Source organism: Antedon bifida, chromosome 10 (genome assembly GCF_963402885.1).
Source record: "Antedon bifida chromosome 10, ecAntBifi1.1, whole genome shotgun sequence".
Lineage (NCBI taxonomy): Eukaryota > Metazoa > Echinodermata > Crinoidea > Comatulida > Antedonidae > Antedon > Antedon bifida.
Window position 1 is genome coordinate 2,879,775 of NC_136235.1, and position 23,764 is coordinate 2,903,538.

General features: G+C 33.6%; 1 protein-coding gene across 1 annotated transcript in view; it reads right to left on the reverse strand.

The window, feature by feature from the left end:
• Window positions 1-1,814: 1,814 nt before the first annotated feature.
• Window positions 1,815-23,764, reverse strand: part of LOC144854564 (uncharacterized) — a 79,621-nt gene continuing 57,671 nt past the window's right edge. The window contains exons 2-19 of the mRNA XM_078712507.1: window positions 10,872-10,973; window positions 9,940-10,059; window positions 8,778-8,883; window positions 8,014-8,179; window positions 7,558-7,661; window positions 6,933-7,069; window positions 6,800-6,842; window positions 6,438-6,685; window positions 6,140-6,262; window positions 5,721-5,909; window positions 5,072-5,308; window positions 4,550-4,750; window positions 4,091-4,261; window positions 3,513-3,848; window positions 3,087-3,176; window positions 2,787-2,976; window positions 2,474-2,527; window positions 1,815-2,356 (exon numbers count right to left, since the gene is read on the reverse strand). Coding sequence (XP_078568633.1) covers window positions 1,815-2,356; window positions 2,474-2,527; window positions 2,787-2,976; window positions 3,087-3,176; window positions 3,513-3,848; window positions 4,091-4,261; window positions 4,550-4,750; window positions 5,072-5,308; window positions 5,721-5,909; window positions 6,140-6,262; window positions 6,438-6,685; window positions 6,800-6,842; window positions 6,933-7,069; window positions 7,558-7,661; window positions 8,014-8,179; window positions 8,778-8,883; window positions 9,940-10,059; window positions 10,872-10,973 — 3,159 coding nt within the window. The remainder of the gene's footprint in view (window positions 2,357-2,473; window positions 2,528-2,786; window positions 2,977-3,086; window positions 3,177-3,512; window positions 3,849-4,090; window positions 4,262-4,549; window positions 4,751-5,071; window positions 5,309-5,720; window positions 5,910-6,139; window positions 6,263-6,437; window positions 6,686-6,799; window positions 6,843-6,932; window positions 7,070-7,557; window positions 7,662-8,013; window positions 8,180-8,777; window positions 8,884-9,939; window positions 10,060-10,871; window positions 10,974-23,764) is intronic.

A 23,764-nucleotide genomic window follows, 5' to 3' on the forward strand; every position in this document is an offset into this window, starting at 1 on the left:
AACTAACATATAATGTCAATGATTATACTACATATGCAAAGGAACATGGCAAAATAACAAATTAAACTGAAAAATATAGTCAAAAAAATACACTAATTCACCAAATATAATGTAGTACGCTTTACCTTAAATGGCCCAACACCGACATGCTGCATCAAACAAAGACATTGTCTTACATTTCTAAATCAAAGCAACATATAATTTCAATGAATATAGGCCTATGCAAAGAAACATGGTAAAATAACTAATTGAAATGAAAAATATAGTAAAAAACCAATATACCAAAGCATTACCTTAAATTATCCACTTTGTATCAAACCATAGTAATTACATTGTACATCAAATTACATCTAATTTACTACTAATATTAATGAATATTATATATTTATGCAAAATGAACATGGGAAAATAACTAATAAAAATAAAAAGTATAGTCAAGAAAATAAGCTAATAGGCCTATACTACACAAAATAGTATTTAAATGACCAATCACCAACATGCTGAGCAAGGTAATTACGTTGTCATACATTTCTAAATAAAACTAACGTAATATCAATGTATCGTAATTATAATATTTACGCAAAGGGAACATTGTAAATTAATTAATTGAAATAAAAAAATAAATATAAGAACATAACACCGTATTACCATTAACGACAAACCTTAAATACTCACCACTAAAATGTTGTATCAAACCATAGTAATTTACATTGTAATACATTTCTTAATCAAAGTTACTACTAATATCAATGAATCGTACAGTATATTTATGCAAAATGAAAATGATTAAATTATAGAATAAATTTACTGTGAAAAGTGTTCTTTGTTACATCAATCTTAGTTGGACCCCACTTCCCAGTTATAGAGTAAGATCGGTTTCACGAGAAAGCTGTAGATATTCAGACTTTTTTTTTCCGTAACCTTTTTATTACTTGTCCATATTTAGTTTAGTTTTCTGAAGGCCGCTGCAGAAAGCTTCTTATCCTCTTCGTTCCCAATCAGTGAGCCAACTTTCTTTACCTACCGTCATTCTCGTTCGGACTCTGTTGTCTGTCTCCTGATACAGGTGAACTTGGTTTTTATCTTTGTTGACAACAAGATTGAATTTAACGAGAAGTCGTTCGATGTCATCGATGCTGCGCTAGTTGACGTCGAGAGATGAAATCAATGTCATCAGGATATACTTTTAATATTCTCACTGGTTCTTGGGAAACTCTCGCCTCCAACCGAACATCCTGGCGTTCTAATCTGGTAACTGGTCACCAATTATCTGCCAAATGCTTATGTTGCTGAATAGGAAAGACTTCGCAGTATTCGTCACCAACAGAGTAGTTAAAAACCTAATTGCAAATGCTTATAAAAATTCTATATACAAATATTTTAACAAATAAATGAACCCAACGGGCCTCATCCGTAGCAGAGAAGGACTTAGCTTGGTTAAATAATGTTTTGGACCCGAGGTTACCGTATGTCATGACGGGATTGGGCCATATAATATATAGCTGTTGGCATGTTCGAGGTAGGTGACAAATAACAATTGGCTTAAGCTGTCTCTCTGGGGTGTACCAATGTTCCTTGGTGAAATCTGCATTTGGTTATTGGATTGAGACTTCTACATCATAAATTATAACAAAGCAGCCCAGTGGAGCAGTCAGAAGACTACTCAGCGTAAAGCCAGTAATTCAGCAACCAAGTCATAAGGCTAGATGTATATTCTACACATTATTCTTTAACTAGCCTGGTACTAACATATCTGGTAAGACCGACTCTTCTCTTTCCTATATTTAGGTACCGGTAAACCATGTTGTATTCACTCAACACTCGTCACTATCTTCTAATTCTTCAGCGGCTAATGTTAACTCATTCTTCTTCAACTTTTCGATAAATCGTTCCAATTTGTGTTTATTTAGGATACCCCTTTGTTCAAGATCCAATATCACAGTCCATTGATTGCTGCATTGATTCTTAGAAACCCTCTCTAGGTGGACCAGTGTTGTTAAATTTTCTTTTGAAAGTGCGTTACCGAAGTTAATCAGTTTTTGTCGATACCGTGAGAACGATTTTACCTGATGGTCGGCTTTTTCGTAAGTGTCCTTTAGCAGTTTGTTTTCCTCCAGAACACCTTTTTTACCAGTCACATTGACTACGTCGATGATAACTTCAAAGTTAGTAACAGAAAGATAACCGGTGGATTGCATTAACTTAAACACCTCCATTGTGCTTTCAGCCTTCTGTAGATCATTGAAAGGTCTTATCAGGTCTTTGCACAACATCTTCAGCTGGTCAAGTGAACCGTATTCATCATAACAGCGTGACGTTTTTACCAACATCTGCTGAAATTCTGTTTCGAATGATCCTGTATTATATAAATACATATATTGTTAAGTATATATATACGTTTTTTATAGGCCGAACTCACTTTTGATATTGACGATGGCTAATTTTTATTATTAAAAAAGTCATTGTAAGTTACCTGGGCTTTGACTCGATTGTTTAATTAATGGTTCTGCGTCAGGCCGTTCTGTACCTAAAAAAATATTGTTCCATTCAATATGAGCATTAATATTACATAAGGTAGACGTACAGTAAATCGCCAGTGTCAGTATTATCTTTCAATCAATCAATCAATCAATTTATCAAGCGAACATGGCGCCGTTATTCATATAATGTTCAGAGCCGCTTGAACAGGAAATGCTTCTGGATACAAGTGAGTTTTTAGACGTTTTAGAAAATATTGATATTTTCTGATGTCTTATGTCTATTGGTAAAGTTTTGTTGATAATCACCTGTTAAAAACAGTTCTCTGAAGCCTTGTGTAACCATTGCGTTTTTTCCACATGGAACAGTCGGGTTTTCTAAGCATCGTTGTAGATCATGGAAATGTAACTTGGAAGATTCACACGCTATGCAAAGTACGGACAGTTTGTAGCCGACTGTACACTTGGATTCCAAATGCTTCTGTAGAAAGTCTAAAACCTACGTGATAATATGAATGTTTTTTTAATTTGTGTTACCGATGTTGTGTATCATTTTAATCTTAATTAGGTCAACAGCATTAACATCAATCCATTGAACGATTGCCTTACCTCTTTGCAAAAATTTGGTTGCGGGCTATCTATCAGCCTGGTAGTACCTCTCTCATCTTTGCTAATTTCAACTCTGCGTGTTATTTGAAACTATTGAAAAACACAATAGTCAATCATCATGAATTATTAATAATTATATCAAATTTGCTATATTTGTAAATTAGAAAAGTATGTTAAGCCTGAGCAATTATAACATCTTACACAATTTAGTTTGTATGTGTGTATTTACCATCATTTGTGTTAATATTATGCACATCTTGCCAATTACAGGATGAGTAAAATTATATCTTAATTAATTTGTTTATCATCATGTAATTGGCAAATGATTGCTGTTTAGTGTGTGTTAGAAACATTCTTTGTACGTATGTGCTCAGATTTTGACTTAGAACTCAGGTGTGGTGATGATAGCCAAAAATAAATAGGCACCTTCAATGCATTAACTTGTCGTCTTCTTTGCTTGCTATCCTCTTTATGTTCAACGGCACCAAAACTGACAACGTGATTATCAAATCCAAAATCACTACGATTTTGGTATAATTGAAAATCATCACTTCTCCTCCCTTGAATCTTCGAGAGGTGTAAGAACTCAACAATCAACATGTGGTAGACGGCGTCAGGAAGAAAGTCCATAGGTTTTGGAGTAGTCAAATAGATCGACACCATGTTACTCGAATCTTCCTTTACTTCCAAAGCATCGTCATTAATTTGTATCCGAGAAGGAACCAGGAACACTCGGTCGCTGTCATTTTCTCGTTCCTCTTCCTATAAAAGAGATTTTGTTCACTACTTATTATTGAATAAAAAAATTGTCTCCCGTTGCTTCCGCCATTGAGGCCTATTGTAAGATAATTTATGTGACTAAAATGTTGTAGAAATTGCAGAATGTCAGTAAGAATTAGAAGTATCCATATTGAAAGCAGCAAACTGGCTATTCACTTTGTTCATATTTTATTTATAACTCCCAGTGTAAATTCATAAATGGTTAAGAAGCAACAAAAGCTCACCGTCACAGTTTGCGTTTCGAATACAAGTTGAAACATCTTCAATATATCTAAGAAGATATCCAAGTAACTTTCATCTAATTCAATCAATTTCCGCCATAAATGACGTACTAATTCCTCTTCCAGAATTCCCTGAACACTAAACCTTTCCCATAATTGATTTAATCTTGACCACTATAAAAAATAACATACTACAAAAATTAATAGATAATTAATATAAATCATAAAACCCATGTATAAATTACAATATTATATACATACAATGCATACAGTACTAGCATTAGTTCATTGTATTTTGATCAAAATATACTATTTTTTGGATTCATGTTTATGCTTAGACAGTCTTAATAAAGGCATGCAGTAACAGAGACGTCAACACAATAAATGGCTTTTTAACGTTATGATAATTCCATTTTTTTTTCACATCTCATTCTAAACAAGGTTGACAAGATGGCAACTTACCTTTCCGCCGATGCTGTCTGGTATTTTGTCAGTGAAGATTTCTGTCACCATTTCAACCATCGTTTGTAAATTTATTAGCACTACATGCTTTAATTTCTCTTCATTCTTAGAGTACAGGATATTACCTGTGTCATTCAGGTAGTCCAGAACCATAGTTAGTTCTGTATCAGCAATTTCACATTCATTTGCGATTTTGGTTATCTAGAAGAAGGTGGTAATAGAACACTTTCAATAAATGATTTTTGATAAATAAACTACATATTAATTTTCGAACGCGCAATCAACTAAACATCCTATACGTCTCGTGTTGCGCGTTCAACACTGGAACACAGGAATGAACAACCACATATATAAATTGCATTCGCATTTTAGAAGTGAAGGAAACAATCTGTCACACTTCCGGGTCATAAATACAAACAATTTAAATCTCTTTTCAGATATTAAATTACTAAAATTTTAAAAACATAACTTGATTGAAAGAAAAACATTGCGACGATTATTTAACTTTAAATTACAATTTACCTCATTTAAGGACAACAACAGCTTTGTTTTACCAAGTTCTTGAATCTTGGTCTGGAAATCAACCCATTTGATTGGAATCTTTCTTTTCATCTCATTCATGAAAACTCCAATTCTTTTTTTGAGTTTCTCAATTCCTCTACGAGATTTGCTATCTACCATGTATATCTCAGGATCTACGTGTTTTTCGTATGGTGTGTCTTTGATAGCTTCAAGTATTTCTTGACCCATAGCCTCAATCTGTAATATCAAACATAATTAAACATGTATTCACATAGACAGTACAATATACTGTATATATAAATTATACTATAAGTCCAATATGGTCGATGAGAGAATACAGTTTCTTCATATTGATGGCACCATTATTAAATGTATTACTGATAGAAATATTATGTTGTGAATTAAAATTCATTACAGCGTTGATTCTAAAAATATGTTGCATCTATTGGTGTAAAATGTATTTCTAATCTTAAAATGTATTTTAAACAGCATTATCTTTTGGTGATCTTTTAATAGTATTCTTATTATTTTCATTCATCTCTCTTTTAGGGTAGAGAAAGTGAATGTAAAAAAGCTAATCCTCTCAAATCTAAATATAGATTAAAACTTATCTTTTAAATAAATGTTATCAAGCTTATACGTCACTTACCATGACAATTTTCTCAGATTCGTTTCTTCCTTTAACTTTGTCTTTGTGAGTAGCGACTAGTATAATGGGCGGTAAAACTACACCGTTTAAGCTTCTCTCTATGCTAGGCCTATACCGCACCACGGCGTATTCATAAATGGACCTTATCCAGAAAACAGTCATTCCCAAATTCGTCATTCCCCAAAATCCCTGAAAACAATAAATAACTGTACAATAACTATAATCTACAGGCACAAGACATTCTAAACAGCCAGTCATATATTACCGCAAATTCATTTATAATTACTTTTCAAACGGTAAGAAGAGGAAACTTCGGCTTGATAAGCTAATGTCAACCGACTAACTGGGGCACAATGGCTGGGAGTAACAACTTTCCCCTATAATTCAAAAAGAAAAGAAATCATAATATATAAATTTACACAATCTTTTGGAGCTTTCTTCTTGTTGGTACTTTGATTTACATCCCTTATTTTTACCATCTCATGGAGTCCATCTACTGCACTGAACACTACAATGTACGTAACGCCTCCTGTCAGGAACAACTAAACGGAATAAAGTGTACTTTAATAAAGTAATTGAACGGCAAACCACACAAATAACACTGATACCTCCCGCTTCTACCTTCGACCTAAACTTGTTATCTATATGCCTAAAAGATAAGTCATGCAAAAGATTAAATATTGTTAAAACTTTGACCATGTATTGTATGCTACTCACTCGGTGTGTTATATAATATGTCATCTGCCCTGCATAATCCCAAATGCTGCTAATATTCTGAGGTTTAGTAGTTCGGCTCGATGTCTGCTGCTTGTCTCCTGATGCCCAAAATTTAAATTTATCCAGCACACCAACATTCTGTGTTCTACCGGTATGTGCCGTAGTGTCAAGTTTATCGCTGATTTTAGTAACAAGTAATTTGTGAATTGGTTCAGGAAACTTCTTTGCCAGTGTATTTCCTCTGTCATCTAAGGCAAATACAACATTATTTGTTTATTTCTATTTCATCATTAAAAATACAAACGATACTGATGATAATTGTGATCGTAATAAAAATACAAAACGGACAATAATAGTTATACCCTTTTCCTCTAGATTCAATTCCTCCTCTTCTTTTAAAACATCCTACGAATAATCAGAAAGATAAGTTAAAATTTCGTCTAATTCTTCAACAAATAATACTCTAATAATTTGTAGTAGAAGAGAAAAAAGTACCATAACTTCAGCCGGTTTCTCTATCTGATCAGATTCGATGGATGATGTCGAAGTCGTGCTAGATTTTCTTTGTAGTAATTGTTTTGCCACATATTCTGTCACTGCTTCTTCTCGAATCTCATTCGATAATTGAATTACTATAAAATACATAATAACGTTATATTACAACTACGTAATATCAAGGAGGCATTATAGATTATGTGGGATAAACCTTCTTCCAACAAACAGGTTTATAATACCAATTTACCCTTAATTAAACAATTAAATTCCTTGTTTTACTCGAACTGATGTTTATTCAGGCTTAGTAAATTTTAGAAGGTATTTACCACCATCATTACATTCTTTCAGGTGCTAATTCGGTAAATATTAATTGTTTTTGTACCATTAATTCCTCACACTGAATGTATGTGTCTTTTTCTGTATATAGTATGTTAAAGCTACCAACAATCTTATAATGGTCGGCATTTAAACATTATTGCGATCTTCCATCGATGCAATAGATCATGCTATATTAGAAATGAATAATTGGAAAAAATCTGTTTCATTAGATCTAGTTCCCAATAAATAACTAACTAATTTTGAAAATCACCAACCAAGAACCTTTAACACTATACTTTTTCAATACCGTCAATATTGTGTTCCTGCCACTTTTGGTAATCGTCTCCTGACGCTTCAACCAGTGTGTTTGCGACAACTATTCCGTCGGTAGACTGTTCCAAAGGATCAAATCTAAACGATAATATACATTACTAAACAGTCATTATGTTTACATAATTATTATTGAAATTAACTGTTTTGAAGCATGTTGACTTTGTGCTTTACCTAGGCAAAGCTTCATCAAACTGCTGTTTTGAGACGTTTTTGGACATCTCTACACTATGAAACATGAACTTTAAGTATAAGATTCCTCAAGTTGTCTTCACTAAAATTGACGACCACCAACAATGTTTAAATTATAATAATACAACATTGGAAATTGTGTTAATCTTCTGTTAGGTCTAGGATTAAAATTCGCCGACAATTCTATACGCAATAGAATAATTCAGTAGAATAATCTACATATTATCATAAAAAAACATACCTTTTTCCAAGAATAGCTTTCACGCAACTTGTTTTGCCAGCTCCTTCTTTCCCAAGGAACATACTTCTTGAATTGACTATTGTAACTGTACCATTTTTTAGAGCCTCTTTGAAAACTGCAGTTGCTTCCTTACCTCTAGCAATTACTTCAGCTGGAATTGAAAACTCTAAGACACAAACATATGGATAATAAATTATTGGTGCCATGCATTTATTTTATCAAAGTGAAATAACAAACTGTTATTTTAAATGAATTGTTCAGATTGTAAGTATTTGGACCAGTGGTATGATTACCATGTAAGACGCAATTTTATAGTAAATTTTCAATTTATTAGGATGCGTTTTTTAATCTTGCTAAAGCTAAACAGAGAAATAGTAATCACTAACAAATAAATGCCACATTCAAGCACGTCGTTATACTATTCATATTAGTTTAGTAAACTGTTTCCAGCAAAATGTCACAATACTACATTGATAAACCAGCTTATCTTTAAGTGTTTCATGATTCAGTGAACCTTTATAGTCACATGGTCATTAATAAGTTTCACTTTTGTCTGTTCAGAAGCTTAATCGAATTTCTGTTTATTTTTATCCATCAACAGGATTTGAATTATTACCATCGGTTTAATAGATAATAACAAACCTATCATGGACAGTTACGATTGTTACGTTTCATTGAATCTCATTTATTCACACACCTAATTTATATTTTTCAACAATAAATTAACAATACATAACAATGTCAGGTGTGAAAAATCTACTTGCCTTCTATTAGTTGTATGAGCTCTCGTTTCTTTTCCTTTTTAGTTTTTTTATCATAAAACATACAGCTATTTTCTTTATACAGATCAATCTGTGTTTTCTCGTCCTCCTAAACAAATAATAAATGCAAACATGTTTACAAAACCATTTCATAATCAATTAAAGTAATCAATCAAGTAAAATAAATTATTCGTTATAGGGCTAGCCTACTTATAATAGTTAAAACACTAAATAGTGTTAATTAATAGCATACAGTAATACTTATAAATATAAGACCGGATTCAATTTAATGAATAAATGGTCGAGGAATACACAGTTTGGTTTCTGCAAATTATGTAAGTCTAACAATCATAAAGTAGAAAATACAGACCACTTTTTATATTAATGTGCAAAACGTGCTACTATGACAGACTTACATTTTAATTCACGTATATGATCTTGTATATTTTGGGTATGATCATTTTTGGACATTTTTACTAATGGTAATATTGAAAAGCAACATTATGTACTACTTGATGACCTTTTTATATTATTTCCTTGTAAACAATACTTAACTACTGCATAGAGGTATAGAAATACTATACTAAGAGTGACCGCCCATCACGTAAATTAATAACTTTAAGTATTATTTATTTATTTTATCTACATTATTAATAAATACTTTTTCTAATAGTTTCAATATTTGATAGTTTTGAAAAATTATCTCCATTGATTTAAGTATTTTGTGGCTGCAATACTAAATTTATTTATTTAAATTTACCTACTGATCGTTTTTATTAATTTTTTAATTGTTATGTAATTTATTTTTGTAACTGCATTGTTAATGTTAGAACGCACCGTTGCATAAGCATATGCCTCTGATCCAAAAACGTAGTGTTCGAATAAAGTTTGACTGAAACCATTATTTTTAATAATCGGATGTTAATGCTAAAGGAGAAACAGGTTATATTCAATCACCGTGCAATTTTATTTGAAATCTTTCTATCTGTGAATCTCATGTTAATGACTTTCATCCTCATCATACTGTAGCTTCTGTACTCAAATTGAAGTCTAGCTACTGTTTTATCACAACATTTAAATACAACATTTAAATTATGCAATCTACTGTAATCATTAAAAAAATAAAATCATTAATTTATTATAATTATATAATATTGATGATTACATAGTGTGATCTAATTGAACACGATGCTCCATACGTCATCAGGCAGATGGCAGTATCATGATGTTGCTTGTAAGTTAAATGCGATGCACCGAGACAACTATGCAATGGTGTGTAGCTAGTCTGTAATTAAATAGCAAAATAGTAAATTAATCAATGTCAATAACGTGTTCTATAACTATTCACAAGAAAACATACCCCTATAATTTTAATATTTTCGGCACTAGTTCTCTATTGTACGTACGGGCAGAGATTAATCTGATAAATTAGTGTTGTACAGTGGATTGTGGAACAGTTAGGGATCAATAACACTCTTATAAGGGTTGAGAGTAGATGGAAGAGAGGAAGGCGTACATGAAAACGATTGCATTTTTAATTAATCCAGTTTTAATCGCTTAAATGTCCATTTTACACTAGGACGATAACGATCGACGATAAAAAGATAAACATAAAACAAAAGAAATTAGAAGATTTTTCATTCTGTATATAAAATAACCATTTATGCTGTCTTTGATGAAAATGATATTTATCATGTCCAATCAAATGACGTTTTAATTAGTAAGAGCAATAATATCGTACCGATACAACGATGTTATTGTTCTTATTGATCATGACGTCATTTGATCAATCATAAATGGTTATTTTATAGTTCTAGAAGGCTCTTTTATTTATTTAATTTTTTTATGTAAAAAAGGGCTATATTTTTCTTATATTGTTGATCGTTATCGTCCTAGTGTGTAAGCAGTCTTTAAACTACATACAATAATAGGCAATCTGATTTACATTATTATGTTAGTTTGCTTATAGAAGTGCATTTACATAGAATATATGTTTGTGACCATGGCATTAACACATTATCTTATCTTATATAACCATATAGATTAAATTAAATGTATTTTAAAGCAAATTGTTTTATTAATGTGTACTCTACTCACCCATCCTACTGTATTCACATGTTTTCTGTTTCGTTCTAAGACAAGTTTCAATGCGATCGAGTACCCAATGAATGATAAGCAATGAACAATAGTAGATAACCACTGTGAACAACAAAATTACATAAAACAATCGTCACATATAAAATAACATAACGTATAACGATACATATTTTGTTTTAATTAACTGTCTTCAGGTCTGTGCACTGTAGATAGGAAGGACAGAATTCTTACTGTTTCTAAAGTTCAACCTACACTGGGAAAGAGTATGTTAAATCTTTCCCATTAAAAAAAGACCCAACAACCGTGGGAACTAAACATATATGATTTGCAAGATCAAGGTAGGATGTCCAAGATCAAGGTAAATAAAGGTATACGCATTAGTTGTGTTTTCTATCTGATTGTCCTTACATGTGGCGAGTTGAAATCTAGGCAAACATCTGATGCTTGAGCTATCAGCTGAATTGCTAAGTTTTCTGGAATACCATACCGCCGCACACCTCTCATTAATAACGTTTCATCCTGCTAACAAGAAAAAACAGTAGGCCTATTACATTAAAGTGACTCATTGCGTATATTGAATTATGAATATCCTTTGAATTATAATTTTCTTTTTCCTTATTCTTAAATATTTCATTCAGAAAAAAGCGTACTGTTGTGAATAAAAATTGTTGTATATTTGATATTATGATATTGTATGTTGATGTTGATAATACATATGCTTACCTATCTATTGTGTAAATCATTATTATTGTATGGAAAATAACAGTTAATTATATCGTATGACCCCAGCCCCCCCCCCCCCCCCCCGACATAAGAATTTAAAATATATTTTAACTAAAACCTAATACTGAAATTTACAAGATAAATTATATTTGATAACTGCTGAACATCGTGGTTCTGGAGCTAGCCGAACACAGAGCATAGTTGTTTGCTTGACATAAAAGGGTATTCCCCTATACAGGTCTCCGCGTGCTGTGACGGGGTGTGTAGAAAGCGACGACCTCGAATTGGACGACCCCAACGACCTGGGCGACCTCGAATTGGACGACCTAGAATTGGACGACCCATAACACGAAACCGACGACACCTACAGCCTAGCCTAGCCTAGGCCTAAGTGTGGTATAACATCCCGAAGCCGAACATAGCCAAATATCTTTAAACCATACCTTATATAATACTCGCAAGCAAGCAATTGATGGAAAAAATACAGAAATATCGCCATTTGATACTGAATGTGTCGACACGAACAAACGAACAGATATGGAACGCCAAGAGTGCATCATTAAAACTGCATTCGACTCGATTAGCACACGAAATATCATAAACATGGCAAACCAGGTCAAAACGGCCTCTTTTTCAGCGGCGGGTAAGGTTTGCTCAGTGGAGTGGTCATCGTTAACCCAAATAATCAAATCAAATCACCTTACCCGCCGCTGAAAAGGGGGCCGTTTACAGGTAATATAGGCCAAGTAGTTATACTGCATGGCATGCTAGATTGGTACTCTGTACGAATTTAATAGCGTATAGCGGATGTGTGGTACTTCGTTGATTTTTTTCTGGGCCTATAGCTAGCTAAGCTAAATAAACGCGTGGCAAAACAATGCCTCTCGTAGGATCGCGATCAAAAAACAATGCAGTTCGTAGGATCGTGATCAAAAACAATTATACCTCGTAGCCACGCGTGGGTTACGTTGCAGTAATTTTTAGCTGTACTGATACATCAATATAAATCAAATTTCATTAGAGTTTAATTTTAATTCACGGAATTTATAACACAAATTGTCATTATTTAACGTTCTATATGTACGGTCAGCAGAGACAGGCCTGCCATAAGAGTTATAATACAAAACATTCGTGAAAGTTGAATCCAAACAAGGCAATCTTGATTGCCTTGTTCCTAATAACGTACATTTTTTCATTTGTATAAATCAAAACATTTTTTAGGCTAATCATTTGATATAAAACAACCTACCCAGTCTGACATAGTATTTACAAGGTGTGGTTCGGATGCACACAGTCGTTCAACTTCTGGCCATTTCTCTGAAACAATAGCTTGCCACAATTTGTTGCTGTTAAATAAAGTGTAAACAAAACATAAAGCTTGTCAGAAAAGGATGAATATAAAGGTGATCTGCACCTGTTGGTTGTATTATTATAGTTATTATCAATGAAAGGATGACATAGCTCGAATGAAAAAAGTAAAATTTTTGTTAATAAATATTCAACTAGTTCCATTTAAATTCTCTTTTCTTTTAATTCTTTTGACCAAGAATTTGTTATAACACTGAACAGTATAGAAAACGTAGATATGGGCGCTCCATACTAACGGCCCCTTTGCACAGGAAGTCGAATTGAATAGCGGCCGGAGTGCATAACATCGCGCTAAACTGATACGGCGGCCGGAGTGAAGCGCGGCCGGAGTGATCGGCTTCCGACCGTAATACGTAGCCATATATGGAACGCCTCCTCTGCCTTCAGTTCACATTTATCATGCAGTACACACCAATCGTCATGCAGTACACACCAATCGCCATGCAGTACACACCAATGGTCATGCAGTACACACCAATGGTCATGCAGTACACACCAATGGTCATGCAGTACACACCAATGGTCATGCAGTACACACCAAACATCATGCAGTACACACCAATCGTCATGCAGTACACACCAAACATCATGCAGTACACACCAATCGTCATGCAGTACACACCAATCATCATGCAGTACACACCAATGGTCATGCAGTACACACCAATGGTCATTCAGTACACACCAATCGTCATGCAGTACACACCAATCTTCATGCAGTCAAATATTGCGTAAATTATACCGTCACCTATCGACAAAATCGAATATCACGTGACGTTTATTAGATTGGTGTGTACTGCATGATGATTGGTGTGTACTGAATGATGTTTGGTGTGTACTGAATGACGATTGGTGTGTACTGCATGACGATTGGTGTGTACTGCATGATAAATGTGAACTGAAGGCAGAGGAGGCGTTCCATAAGTGGGACCGTAATACGTAGCCATAACATCGGCAAGGGTTCGAGGCTCACTCGCTCCAGGGTTTTGGTGGTAGAACAAGTCTTCTCGGATAAGGACTATTAAACTATATGTCCAATGTACACATCTAGCTCATGTGCACTTAAATAACCTAGTACATCTTTCGAGACGAGTATGGGGTTACCCCGGTGTACTAGTTCACACACAGCCACTGTCACTCATCACTCATCATAAAATACACTGGGCCCTCTGGGAGTATGGAACGCCTCCTCTGCCTTCAGTTCACATTTATCATGCAGTACACACCAATCGTCATGCAGTACACACCAATCGTCATGCAGTACACACCAATCGTCATGCAGTACACACCAAACATCATTCAGTACACACCAAACATCATTCAGTACACACCAATCATCATGCAGTACACACCAATCGTCATGCAGTACAAACCAATGGTCATGCAGTACACACCAATGGTCATGCAGTACACACCAATCGTCATGCAGTACACACCAATCGTCATGCAGTACACACCAATCGTCATGCAGTACACACCAATCGTCATGCAGTACACACCAATCGTCATGCAGTACACACCAATCGTCATACAGTCAAATACTGCGTAATTTATACCGCCACCTATCGACAAATTCGAATATCACGTGACGTTTATTAGACGGCTGTAAAACTAAGGCCATCGACTCTAAGATTTCTTTTATGCTTGACATACTGTACTTATTTTAACCGCTACACATCTCTGTGAATGCTCTGTTATTTATATATACAATAATTTATTATGCGAGACATAGGCGCGACTAGGAGGCCATTGCAATTATTGAATTCCATAAAAGAAGGTTAAATAGTCTTAGTTTTACAGCCGTCTAATAAACGTCACGTGATATTCGATTTTGTCGATAGGTGACGGTATAATTTACGCAATATTTGACTGCATGAAGATTGGTGTGTACTGCATGACGATTGGTGTGTACTGCATGACCATTGGTGTGTACTGCATGATGATTGGTGTGTACTGCATGACGATTGGTGTGTACTGCATGATGTTTGGTGTGTACTGCATGACGATTGGTGTGTACTGCATGATGTTTGGTGTGTACTGCATGACCATTGGTGTGTACTGCATGACCATTGGTGTGTACTGCATGACCATTGGTGTGTACTGCATGACCATTGGTGTGTACTGCATGGCGATTGGTGTGTACTGCATGACCATTGGTGTGTACTGCATGACCATTGGTGTGTACTGCATGATGATTGGTGTGTACCGCATGACGATTGGTGTGTACCGCATGATGTTTGGTGTAAACTGCATGACGATTGGTGTGTACTTCATGATGTTTGGTGTGTACTGCATGTCCATTGGTGTGTACTGCATGACCATTGGTGTGTACTGCATGACCATTGGTGTGTACTGCATGACCATTGGTGTGTACTGCATGGCGATTGGTGTGTACTGCATGACGATTGGTGTGTACTGCATGATAAATGTGAACTGAAGGCATAGGAGGCGTTCCATATGGGAGAACAGTCCTAGACTGAAGAGGCAACTCAATATAAAGAATAAATAAATAAAGATCATACATAATTATATGAAAGGTGAACATAATGAAAGGTGATCATAATGAAAGGTGATCATATTGAAAGGTGATCATAATGAAAGGTGATCATAATGAAAGGTGATCATAATGAAAGGTGATCATAATGAAAGGTGATCATAATGAAAGGTGATCATAATGAAAGGTGTTCATAATGAAAGGTGTTCATAATGAAAAGGTGTTCATAATTAAAAGTGATCATAATGAAAGGTGATCATAATGAAAGGTGGCCATAATGAAAGGTGATCAAAATGAAAGGTGATCATAATGAAAGGTGGCTATAGTGAAAGGTGATCATAAAGAAAGGTAACCATAATGAACTGTGATTATGATGAAAGTGGTCATAATGAAAGGTGATCATAATGAAAGGTGGTCATAATGAAAGGTGATCATAATGAAAGGTGGCCATAGTGAAAGGAGATCATAATGAAAGGTGATCATAATGAAAAGTGATTATAATGAATGATGATCAAAATGAAAGATTATGAACAACGAATCGTGTACTTACTCACTAGCAGGAATACTCTCCATTTTTGTTGTTGGTTTCATAAAATGTGTCAACAAATCTGCATTATTTTAATTTAATGTGCTTATAAAGAACCCGCTCCATCGTTAGCGTTGTTGGTAAGGTCCATGGAAAATCGACATTCAGATTCTATTCTGGTAAATTATTTAACGAACAAATGAGCACGACGGCCGAATGCAACACAATTGTGACTCCAAAAATGAGTGGTGCATAACTAATCAACTTGTTATTCTTTTCAGATATAATCTCAGGTGCTTCCTGTATAGGGAGTTAGTTATTATAATAACAATATACAATAACTTAACACTCAGTTTACTTGTAGTTGTTGAGTAAAGAATGAAAGTGCCATGTTTGTTTAAACAGAACATCATACAATGTTATGAATAGCTGGCTTATTTGAATTACAGCCATGCATTTTGCTTAAGCTGCCCCTGCCAAGCATTTTGTATTTCTTGTTTGGTATGTTATTGAATACTGTATTGATATTATGATAGTAAATGCATGGTTATGGTTAATACAGTAGGTTTAACTTTTATTTAGTATATTTCTCATTTGTCAACAATGGGCCTAGGTCTAAAGATTCATTGGTATTTTGTCTTTAAATTGTATAGTATTATAGAATTTCCCTGTGATATTCCAAACAATCTTTAATTTATCAAACAAGAATAAATAGAATTTATAAAATAAATAGTTAACTGAGAATATATATGACAAAATAATGTTAATACTATAAATACGCAGTATAATAAGTTAGTGGTATTTGTCAACTGCATACAAAAAGACCAGTGAACCGTGACACATTCCAACACGCACCTTGATTCAGATTGAATTGCCGGGATAAAATTATTACTGTAGGCCTACTTGTATACATAGGCATTTTTAATACGCTCTTCAAACAGATTTTACCTAGGTTAACTGGTAGCAGGGAAACACTTAGTAGTTCTCACAGTCGTACAGTTTAAGGTAAATTCAAGGTAAATATTAATATACAACAGCCAACCCTAATCAAAATGATGACTTCATTCAGTATTATGTTTTAAAGAGAACTCTGAAATTAACCATAAAAATATGTACTGTATAAATAACACGACTTATTATTGATAATAAAAAACATTCAGAATTAAATAAATTGTTTGTGAAGTTGAGAAGCCTTCCGTGATGCCCATCCGTTGAAAGAACCAACGAGGAAAGGTTTAACAACAATTTGTTCTTGTTTAGTTATATAGGTTCTATAGACCTATACTGTGTATGTTGGGGGCCTTCTAAAAAGTTCATTCATAACAAAATAAATTTTGTATGAAGTTCATGAAGTCATCCGTGATACCTATCCGTAGGAATTACCGACGAGGAAAGGTTTAACAAACAATGACAAGTGTTCTTGTTTGTTATAAAGGTTCTAGACCTACTATGTATGTTGGGGGCCTTCTAAAAAAAAAGTAACACCCAAGTCATCTGGAAACGTTTATGATGCAACCAGGGAAGAGTGAAATTATAAGTGAATCATTGATAATACGAAACACTCGATGAAGGTGGAAGAATTATGTTTATACCTGAAGAACTTATATTATTATATTATTATTATTATTATATTATGTCTTCACGGCAATCTTGAGATCCAAAACAAAAATTGTAAAGATAATTAACAATTTCATTAAAAGTTTTGTAGAATGTCATCATCCATGCCAACTATTTTAATGTTACAGAAGTTTCTGTAAAACCTTGTCCATCGAGCGACGATGGCAAACTAAAATTAAGCTTCATAAAATTAGCTATATTTCTTGATTTTCTTTACAATTCAGCAACTATCGTTTTTTTTATTTCATCTGAATTTTTTTGTTTTCAAAATCAATCATGGTGGATTATACCCAGCCCACTCACAAAACAAAAAATATCACATCTTGTGTTTACTAGGGAAAAAATCTCTATGGACACACTCCCAATTACTTCACAACCCAATTCTCTATCCAACCCCCCCCCCCCCCCCACCCCACCCCACTTTTTTTTAATAAGAAATGTTTTACAACAAATAAAGCATTGAAGAAAGTGACCAAAAGTGGCTTCTACTTGATAATGTAGCCTCCCCTATATACCACTTTAGTTGAAACGTTTTAGGATGTACGCAACTGAAACAGAGATCAAAACTGGCTGAAGTGTTTTGTTTTTCACTTTTAATTACTTATATTTACCCATATTTACATATTATTGTATCATTCAAAAACAATAAACTTTAATTTCAATGTAATAAATATAATCAGTATCTGATAATTAAAAAAGAATGGAGGAATTACCTTATAGAAAATAGTATTTAAATGAAAACAATCATTGTTATACCTTAATTGTAATGGTTGTTGTTATTATTGTATATACTCTAGATTAGGTTTAAGTCGACTATCATTATTTTCCAAAAGTATATAGATGTGATATAGTATCGCATTATGAGAGCGTTTTTAAATGAAATATCGTCAAATTGTAGGCCTATAATTAGTACAATTTTTATAAATGAACATGGTAAAATAACTAAATAAAACTAAAAGTAGTCAAGGTGTATAACAGTCACTTTAACGATAAAACTTAGATGCCCCATCACAAATAATGCTGAATCAAACCAATATACGTTATCGTTTAGTTTAGATTAAATTGATATTTTTCTCATGTGATTGGCATATCTGGCTTTAAGCTATTCATTATTAAAATTGAAGTAAGTAAATACATCCATGCTACCTTATTACCGTTTACAAAACCTACATGAAGATAGCCTATCCACTACAATGGCAATAAATCTATAAGAAATAGTTTGAAATATTGTAAACGTATACTCTTTGAATTTGTAACTTCTGCTATGGTTAAGTCATATACATATTTCCACCACTTAAAATCAGGCCACATTATTAACAAAAAGGAAAAGGAATACAACCACATTTATCAATGTTGGTATTAATAATCTGATTAGTCAGCTTCTGCTACTTACTAATAACTGAAACTATAGATAGAGAACACTAATATCGATCAATTGGTAAATCGATCAATCGATCAAAATAAAAAAGTATGCTAAACAAGGTCAAATGCCGGTGACATATATGATGGTACATGATTATGGTCGTACGACAGTTAAATGTGGCCTCTATATCAAATAAAAGACAATCAATAGTTTATTATAACAAGATTAACACACAGTAGTATGTATATTCTCAGAATGGGAAGAGAGCTTGATGGTGAACATTGGTGGAGAGAATAAAGAAGGAAAGCCTCGTCATCAAATCTTTACTGTTCCAGAAACTTACAGAACGGCCACTAATAGACCGTTATGGAGACAATTTGTTCATAGAGGAAAAACAGGCGAGAAGGGTCAGGTGATCTACATCATCCAATAAGAACGGAAACACCTAAACTGCTCAGTCGAATTAACCCAAATGTTTATCCGTTTCGGCAACCCATGTTTTGTTTAAAATTGACCAAGAACATGATTCTCGTGAACCAGATCTAGGTTAAAAAACAAATGTTTGACCCAAATGTTTAGTTACATATTTGACCCAAACCGAATTTAGAGTGTACATTTGGTGCATTTCAATTAATCTACAATACTATTTTTTTATTATTTTCAAATAAACCAGACATTTTTTAATTGGTGCTAATGTACACAGTGGCGCTAAATAATCCGTAGCTTACACGTTACCTTAATCACAAAGCTGATCAATCACTAAATAAATCACAACTAATTTCTAAATCAAACTAACATAATGACAATTTATGCAAATGGACATGATAAAATAACTAATTAAAATGAAAAATATAGTCAAAAAAAGTTAACCAATTCACCAAATATATAGTACACTTTACCTTAAATGGCCCAACATCGACATGCTGAATCAAACAAAGACATTGTCTTACATTTCTAAATCAAAGCAACATATAATTTCAATGAATATAGGCCTATGCAAAGAAACATGGTAAAATAACTAATTGAAATGAAAAATATAGTAAAAAACCAATATACCAAAGCATTACCTTAAATTATCCACTTTGTATCAAACCATAGTAATTACATTTTACATCAAATTACATCTAATTTACTACTAATATTACTGAATATTATATATTTATGCAAAATGAACATGGGAAAATAACTAATAAAAATAAAACGTATAGTCAAGAAAATAAGCTAATAGGCCTATACTACACATAGTATTGCACTACCTTTAACAACACATTTTAAATGACCAATCACCAACATGCTGAGCAAGGTAATTACGTTGTCATACATTTCTAAATAAAACTAACGTAATATCAATGTATCGTAATTATAATATTTACGCAAAGGGAACATTGTAAATTAATTAATTGAAATAAAAAAATAAATATAAGAACATAACACCTTATTACCTTTAACGAAAAACCTTAAATACTCACCACTAAAATGTTGTATAAAACCATAGTAATTTACATTGTAATACATTTCTTAATCAAAGTTACTACTAATATCAATGAATCGTACAGTATATTTATGCAAAATGAAAATGATTAAATTATAGAATAAATTTACTGTGAAAAGTGTTCTTTGTTACATCAATCTTAGTTGGACCCCACTTCCCAGTTATAGAGTAAGATCGATTTCACGAGAAAGCTGTAGATATTCAGACTTTTTTTTCCTTAACCTTTTTATTACTTGTCCATATTTTGTTTAGTTTTCTGAAGGCCGCTGCAGAAAGCTTCTTATCCTCTTTGTTCCCAATCAATGAGCCAACATTCTTTACCTACCGTCATTCTCATTCGGACTTTGCTGTCTGTTTCCTAATACAGGTGAATTTGGTTGTTGACAACAAGATTGAATTTAGCGAAAAGCCGTTCTATGTCATAGATGCTGCGGTAGTTGATGTCGAGAGATGAAATCAATGTCATCAGGATATACTGAGTTGATAGGTGTTGGCATGTTCGAGGTCGGTGACAAATAGCAATGGACTTAAGCTGTCTCTCTGGGGTGTACCAATATTCCTTGTGAAATTTACTGTTGAACCTTTGATTATTGGATTTAGACCAGTATACTGAGTAGGAATCGTATCATTTTGACTTCTACATCATGAAACAAAGCAGCCCAGCGGAGCAGCCCAGCGGAGCAGTCAGAAGACTACTCAGCGTAAAGCTAGTAATTCAGTAACCAAGTCATAAGGCTAGATGTATATTCTACAAATTATTCTTTAACTAGCCTGGTACTAACATATCATGTAAGACCAACTCTTCTCTTTCCTATATTTAAGTAGGCCTACCGGTAAACCATGTTGCATTCACTCAACACTTGTCACTATCTTCTAATTCTTCAGCGGCTAATGTTAACTCATTCTTCTTCAACTTTTCGATAAATGGTTCCAATTTGTGTTTATTTAGGATACCCCTTTGTTCAAGATCCAATATCACAGTCCACTGATTGCTGCATTGTTTCTTAGAAACCCTCTCTAGGTGGACCAGTGTTGTTAAATTTTCTTTTGATAGTGCGTTACCGAAGTTAATCAGTTTTTGTCGATACGGTGAGAACGATTTTACCTGATGGTCGGCTTGATCGTGTCTATCCTTTAGCAGTTTGTTAACATCGAGAACAACCTTGATATCAGTCACATTGACTACGTCGATGAGAACGTCAAAGTTGGTAGCAGTAAGATAACCGGCGCGTTCCATTAACTCAAACACCTCCATTGTGCTTTTAGCCTTCTGTAGATCATTGAAAGGTCTTATCAGGTCTTTGCACAACATCTTCAGCTGGTCAAGTGAACCGTATTCATCATAACAGCGTGACGTTTTTACCAACATTTGCTGAAATTCTGTTTCGAATGATCCTGTATTATATAAACACATATATTTATTAAGTTGTTTATAGGCCGAATTCACTTTTGATATTGACGATGGCTAATTTTTATTATTAAAAAAGTCATTGTAAATTACCTGGGTTTTGACTCGACTGTGTAAATGGTTCTGCGTCGGGCCGTTCTGTACCTAAAAAAATATTGTTCCATTCAATATAAGCATTAATATTACATAAGGTAGACGTACAGTAAAATTCGTTACATAAAAAGCCAAATAATAGTACATTTTTTTTGATAATCACCTGTTAAAAACAGTTTTCTGAAGCCTTCAGTAACCATTGCGATTTTTCCACATGGAACAGTCGGGTTGTCTAAGCATCGTTGTAGATCATGGAAATGTAGCTTGGAAGATTCACACGCTATGCAGAGTACGGACAGTTTGTAGCCGACTGTACACTTGGATGCCAAATGCTTCTGTAGAAAGTCTAAAACCTACGTGATAATATGAATGGGTTTTTTGTTACCGATGTTGTGTATCATTTTATAAATTCTATTTCTCATAGTTCGAAATATGACAAATTATTTTAATTTCACTCTTAAGTCAATTCAGGTCAACATCATGTACATCAATCATACATTGAACGATGTAGGTTTGGCTTGCCTTACCTCTTTGCAAAAAGCTGGCTGTGGTCTATCTATCAGCCTGGTAATACCTCTCTCATCTTTGCTCATTTCATCTCTGCGTGTTATTTGAAACTGTTGAAAAATACAATAGTCAATCATCAGGAATTATTGTGGTTATTATTAACGTTTAAAATTTGCTATATTTATAAATTAGAAAGGATGAGTAAAATTATATCTTAATTGAGGCTAATCATCATGTAATTTGCAAATGATTGCTGTTTAGTGTGTGTTAGAAACATTCTTTGTACGTATGTGCTCAGATTTTGACTTAGAACTTTGGTGTGGTGATGATGGCCAAAAATAAATACGCACCTTCAATGCATTAACTTGTCGTCTTCTTTGCTTGCTATCCTCTTTATGTTCAACGGCACCAAAACTGACAACGTGATTATCAAATCCAAAATCACTACGATTTTGGTATAATTGAAAATCATCACTTCTCCTCCCTTGAATCTTCGAGAGGTGTAAGAACTCAACAATCAACATGTGGTAGACGGCGTCAGGAAGAAAGTCCATAGGTTTGGGGGTAGTCAAATAGATCGACACCATGTTACTCGAATCTTCCTTTACTTCCAAAGCATCGTCATTAATTTGTATCCGAGAAGGAACCAGGAACACTCGGTCGCTGTCATTTTCTCGTTCCTCTTCCTATAAAAGAGATTTTGTTCACTACTTATTATTGAATAAAAAAATGTCTCCCGATGCTTCCGCCATTGAGGCCTGTTGTAAGATAATTTATGTGACTAAAATGTTGTAGAAATTGCAGAATGTCATTAAGAATTAGAAGTATCCATATTGAAAGCAATTTAAACTGGCTATTCAATTTGTTCATGTTTTATTTATAACCCCCAGTGTAAATTCATAAATGGTTAAGAAGCAACAAAAGCTCACCGTCACAGTTTGCGTTTCGAATACAAGTTGAAACATCTTCAATATATCTAAGAAGATATTCAAGTAACTTTCATCTAATTCAATCAATTTCCGCCATAAATGACGTACTAATTCCTCTTCCAGAATTCCCTGAACACTAAACCTTTCCCATAATTGATTTAATCTTGACCACTATAAAAAATAACATACTACAAAAATTAATAGATAATTAATATAAATCATAAAACCCATGTATAAATTACAATATTATATACATACAGTACATACAGTACTAGCATTAGTTCATTGTATTTTGATCAAAATATACTATTTTTTGGATTCATGTTTATGCTTAGACAGTCTTAATAAAGGCATGCAGTAACAGAGACGTCAA